The 6,133-nt window shown below is 41.9% G+C and overlaps 1 protein-coding gene across 1 annotated transcript in view; it reads left to right on the forward strand.

Moving 5' to 3' along the window:
- xrn1 (5'-3' exoribonuclease 1) overlaps positions 1-5,842 on the forward strand; it is a 41,892-nt gene extending 36,050 nt beyond the window's left edge. The window contains exons 39-41 of the mRNA XM_083653756.1: positions 769-874; positions 1,004-1,191; positions 1,775-5,842. Of these exons, the coding sequence (XP_083509882.1) occupies positions 769-874; positions 1,004-1,191; positions 1,775-2,107 (627 nt within the window). The 3' untranslated portion in view covers positions 2,108-5,842. The remainder of the gene's footprint in view (positions 1-768; positions 875-1,003; positions 1,192-1,774) is intronic.
- The last annotated feature ends 291 nt before the right edge of the window (positions 5,843-6,133 follow it).

Below are 6,133 nucleotides of genomic sequence, written 5' to 3' on the forward strand. Positions count from 1 at the left end.
TGCTAATGCTTACATAACTACTAACTCTACAAACTAACTCTTTTAGACAGAGAAAGCACACATTCTATTAGTTATTTTGAGATATTGTGTGTTCACAAAATCTTAGCAGAAAATAATCCTCGGGTCTTGAAAGATGAGCCAGAATCCTCAAAAAAACCCTCTGGCAGAACCTACCTACAGTAAAAAAAAAACGGCTGGCAGTGAATGTGTTAAAACTCGGCACTTTTTCCAATGGAGTTCGGTGGCTACGGGACGTCAGCGAGGCGAGCTGTTTACTTGGTTCCTCTAATATAACTAACATTCTGTTCACTTATAAGATCCAGACCTCCGATGACTAAAATCATTCATCCAGTTGAAATGTATAGTTAAAAACGACCAATATCTAAGAAATGACAGTGATGTGACTTGAAAAAGTAAGGAAATAGTCCAGAATTGACCGGAGATCAGCTGGCGCTCTGTGATGACATCATCGACAAAAAGCGAGTCGCTGAAACGGTCCGTGTCATAGATATGATATAATGAAATTATGGATTTCTCTGGGTTTGAGCACTTTTGGAAACATTTGGGATAATGTAAGTGCACAACTAAAGAATATAACATAGGTCTACTCGTTTTTAGATATTTTAATGCTCTAATAATATAATGATAATGCTAAAGGTTACATATTGCATCTTTAAGGGAATAGTACTGTACTGTATGTAAACCAGTGTTCTGGATCAGATCTCTGACTAACACTGCCCTGTCTTCTCTCCTCTTGTATTTCTGTAGAACTCAGTAGGGTCGGGCTTCCCCATCCCACCTCCTCTCTACCCCGGAATGGGGCAGATAAGAGCCCCCCATATCGGAGCCATGCCCCCTGTCTTTAACCAGTCGGGTCAGTCCATCCTCCTGACGTTAACCATTCTCTCTCTCTCTGTCTGTAGCATCTCAAACCTGACTCGTCCTGCCTGTTGCTTCTCATACACAGTTTTCTTATTGATGGGCTCTCTTTTTCCTCCCCTAGGTGGTCTGTTGTTGCCCCCCCATGCTTACGCCCCTGCCCCTCTGTGGGGTATGACGCTGCCGCCCCATCACCACCACCACCAGAGCCAAGCGTTCTACGGAGGGGCGGGTACCTTCCCCGGCGCAGCCCGCCCCCAGGCACCAGCAATGCTGCCCATCGGCTCGCACAACCAGTTCATCCCCTTGCAGGTAACCACACACAGACACAAGAGGAGGGTGGGATGTGATTGATTGATTTTATTTGATGTTTTCAAGAAAAGAAATCAGGATAATACAAACTATGAAGCCCAGAGGATTATTTCCATTGGGGGCCATTAGGGGATGGGGGTGTGCAAGATGGCATAAATTTACATAACAAGAATAACATAATTTACAAAGACACAAGAAACCTGTCGAGTGACATCACTGATGACATCACAATGGTCAAGAGACATCACTGATGACATCATAATCCCTGATTTATGACATCACTGATTATGTCACAAACAGACACAGCTGTCACTGTTAGTAAAACTAATCAAAATTACTTCACATTCTCAACATTTCATATTCAAATATAATTCAAATAAATAACCTATATCAAACTGAGCATGTAAAAATAAAAAAATACATATGCATAAATGTATACATAGATGCACACAATCGTAAAAATATATACGCATATATACCTCTCAGCCACTTTTAAAGTATTATATTTATTGTTGAAATTCATATTCGTTAATGTGTGATGCCATGCTAACTCAACTTTCCGCTGTTCCTGTGACCTCGACAGGTGACTAAGAAGCGGGTATCGACCAGCAAGAAGAGCCAAGACACTCGAGAGTTCTACAGCGCCGCCCAAACCGTGGCCAGAAACCAAACGCAGAAAGCCCCGCCCTCTGGCCAATCACAAGCTCAGAATCAGCCGCAGAGCAGCAACATTGACCAGCCACACAACAGCAACCCCTCTCCGTCCAATCCCAGCTCAGCAGACGTGCCGTCAGCAGTCCCGCACACCCCTCCTCGGCAAAACATCCCAGCAACAGGCCACACCCCCAGCTCCGCCTCCAAGAGGAAACACAGGAAGCTGGCCGTCAACTTTGAAGCGGCTAAAGTCACCGAGTGATGAGCTAAAGTATGTGTGTGTGTGTGTGTGTTGGGTGTTTATAAGCTGCTTTAAGACTGACTCCCTGATTTGCAACCTTGTCAGTGTTAAACCGTCTTTTCGGTCTTAACTTTCCATGTAGAAACCAACGTCAAAGAGGCCAGGCTTCTAAAAATGTATTTTAACGGGCATGCATCAAGCATTGCATCTCTTTTTTTCTTTTGCACACCTGAGCAAACTAAATTGTTCCCACTTTGGGTTTGTCATCTGCCCCGAAATCAGAGGCGCTCCAACTAAAAAATGTCAAGGAAGTGTGAAGGAATTCTACCGTGTCTACAGTGTAGATCGTATTAGTTCCAGTGTAAGTCTAGTCAATCTGGTTCTAGTAGCAGCAGCTGCCTGCTTTTTGCCTTCTCGAGCTCATCTGTGGTCACTTATCCCAGTACAGCTCGGCCTACAGCTGTTTTACTGCTGTGGAAAAGGCTCTAGTGTACTGGCTGGGAGACCAAGGTGCATTCTGGGATGAGGCCAGATCCGCGTCAAACCGGGGCGGACGCGGAAGTATATTTAGGCCTTTAGCTTCTTTTTCGTCCTTGCATCTTTTCTGAAAGTTCACGGATGGGTTTGAGAGTTCAGCACAATTGAGTAAAGTAATATTTCATTGCATTAGTAGGGGTGTACGTAACAATCGTCATCACGATACGATCTATTGATTCCTTGTACTTTGCTGATATCACAAAGTCTGCCACGATACAATTTTGATTTGATCCAATCCATGGACCTGCGATCGATATGAGACAGCATCTTATGCCCATTTAACAATCAATCAATTTATATCAACTCACAAAAAGTAACTAAAATATGATTTTGACTATTTCTCAGCTCTTCAAATTTAGGATGGAGGTGGGCTTGGTGACATAGACGTGCCACGGGAATTTCAAAATAAAGGCACATCTTAAAGATGGTGTGTATCTGGGGTTGGAGATGCATGAACAGTGACCTATGGAGAATAGATTCCCTTGGGAAGCATACTCTGAACCCTTTTCTCCCTCTAAACGAGCTGTTCTCCATAATTAAGTATGCGTAATATTGCAGATATGCTAGTGAAGTGAAACATTAACTTAAAATTACATTGCTCTTGTTAAATATGCATTTTACAGAAAAGTTAATGATGCCATAGCTGCTCACCACTGGCGGTTTGTTCAAATGGAACACATTGTCTCAAAGGGGAACAGTTCTAAAGCTGGATTTATACAGGAACAAAAAGTTAGGATTTCTTTTAACTTACGTGAACCAGGTCTCATCTTTTCATTGATAAAAAAAAATATCTGAGTCCTAATATAAGTCACATTCTCCAACTACTCTGCTATAAAATGCTGCCTGCGTCTTCACAACTAAAGGACGGGAGAGATCTTACACTGAATCTGATTGTAGATGCTGCCATGGCCTTGAGTTCCTCACAGCGTGAGAAGCGTTCTAGTCGCGGCGATGTAGGCTGAGAACGGACAGTGGAGTGTTCGACTCACGTTGGGATCATGCTCTTCCAATCACACGCCGGGGGGGGGGGTCATTTCGGGATGCAAGAACTACCCAGTTAGCCTGCTAGCTGTGGGAAAAGAGCCATGTACAGTAGTGATGTCATGGCTTAACTCTTAAATTATTAATTCATAGATTAAATTTGAATATTGGTTCTCAGGGAAGTCTAGCCATGGTATAAGTCCACTCATCACGCATCAATCCTGGATTAGCACTGCGGCGGCGACTACTTCCTGTTCTCAAATGTCAAGTAAAGCGTCATTGGTGTATAGAGAGCCAAAGTGAACGTCACTTCCTGCCTGAATTGTGCCACGGGAGTAACACACGTCATGTTTGTCAATGTAAAAGATAACTCTGCAAGTCAAGAAAGTCACAGTTTGTGGTCAAACTGTGGCACTACAAGTTATAAATCAGAAAGACTACGCACAACCAGTCGCGTAAGTGACGTCTCTCTCACCAGTCCATTGTTGTTGATGGTGTGACGTATAATGTGCGACACGAGATGTCGTTGATTGACAAAACTAAACCTTACGTTTCAGTTTGAGGACAAACTGTGACTTTCTTCACATGCAGAGTTCTCTTTTAAATGGACAAACTTTAACATGTGTACCCCCCGTGGCACAATGCAAACAGGATGAAAAAAGTAACGTATCTCCCCGTTCACCACCATTCATATTTTTCACAAGCTGGTACAGGGAGAAAGGCAGGAAGTGACGTTCAGTTTGGCTCTCTATTACAACCCAAACCTAAATGTCTTTCAGAATACTGGTTTCAATGCTAGCGTGGTAATTATTCATAAATACAGAGGGCCTTCTACCATGGCTACCCTTGTACATACTGACGATCTCTGTTCAGAAACGTCAGGAATTTATTTCACGATCATTTTTGAAAAGACTTTGTAGGGTTTCCGGTTCGCAGGCAGTCGCCCGCACACATCGACATATGTTTTAGTGTTTTCTGTTGGTTTTGTGATCTTTGTTGTTCCTCAACAAATATTCCTTTAGACAAACCTTTTATTCCCTTCAAAGACTTGCTGCATTTTTATACTTTTGATCGTTTATTATGGACACCTGCGAAGTGAAAAAGATAACCGCCACATACACACATGGCAGGATTATGTGGAAGCATTTTCAATCACAAGCAAAATGATTGGACACACACACACACACACACACACACACACACACACACACACACACACACACACACACACACACACTTACACTTACAGACACCCATTGTACACCAGCACATAGACAAGTCTTTTCACTTGCAGTAACAGGAGTTTATCGCCAGAGGACTTTGGATTTTTTTCTTTTTCTTGATGAGCAAGTCAAAGAAGTCCTTTCGTTTTAATTTGTTGGAGTCTAGAATCTAATTGAAAAAAAAATCTGTTTTGTATTTGTAAATGCAGCGTAATTGGGGCAAATGTGAAATTATCCAGTGTAGCATAATGGGTAAATCATGGCACTATCCTGCTATTATGGTATGGTTATCGATTTGCCGTAATTCCCTCTGAAAACCACCCATACATGTAAGCCACCCATGAGACTCTGAGCCGTTTACATCGGCGCCGATATGATCGCTTTCCAAGGTGCTTTTGGGAATCTGCACCCAGCTCTTGTGGTTTCGTGAAGCCGGCTGGTCGGTTTTAAATTCTGGGCTTTCTTGTACACCTCAAATTATTTACATGAGCGCACATGCATCTAAAAATTACTCTTCATTTTAAAAACATTGCTTTTTCTTTTTTCTCTTCTTTTGGGTCAAATATGGATTTTATGACAGCCATTTTTAGAAGACAGTCTTGTGGTCTTTTCTAGGGAAATTTGAATCATTCTTGTTTTTGTGGGGGGGGAAGCTGCAGCTGTGTGGAGACCAGAAGTAAACCTGTGCATGTACTTTGTCCTTGTTTTGAGGGACGTGTTTTTATTTTGGTGAGGTGCGAGGGAGGAATCATTTTTTCTAGGGTGACGCCCCAGCATCGGGGTCGGTGGTGGGGCGTCACCCTAAAAACAAATGTCTGGGGCTCCAGTCTGTAAGGCTTTGGTGCAATAAGGGGAGGTTTTAACATATTGGGATTTGAAGCACATTTGTTGCATCTCTGTTGTCTTTTGAAAATGAAAAGATACCAAACTCCAGATTCCTTAATATGAAGAGATAGTGACTTGCTATTTTGATGCAGGAATGTGCTGTACATATATCCATTTAATAAAGTGAATCTTTTGTTACCACATGGCATTTTTAACTTTCGTCATTTTAACAATACATTTCAACATTTAATCATCTGTATATAACGGGAGCATCAAGAAACATCGAGAGTATTTAGTAATATGGTGAGTATTAAAAAGGTATACTGTGAAAAACACTTGGCAGGATATTATTTCTTCAAACAAATTAATGGCAAACTAAACTACAATCATTGTGGAAATGAGTTTGAAACGAATGTGACAATTTTGTTAAATATGCATAGTGGGAACATGTTGAGACAAATTAGGAAATTCTGCAGTTATT

Source organism: Poromitra crassiceps (assembly GCF_964638095.1).
Source record: "Poromitra crassiceps genome assembly, chromosome: 17".
Lineage (NCBI taxonomy): Eukaryota > Metazoa > Chordata > Actinopteri > Beryciformes > Melamphaidae > Poromitra > Poromitra crassiceps.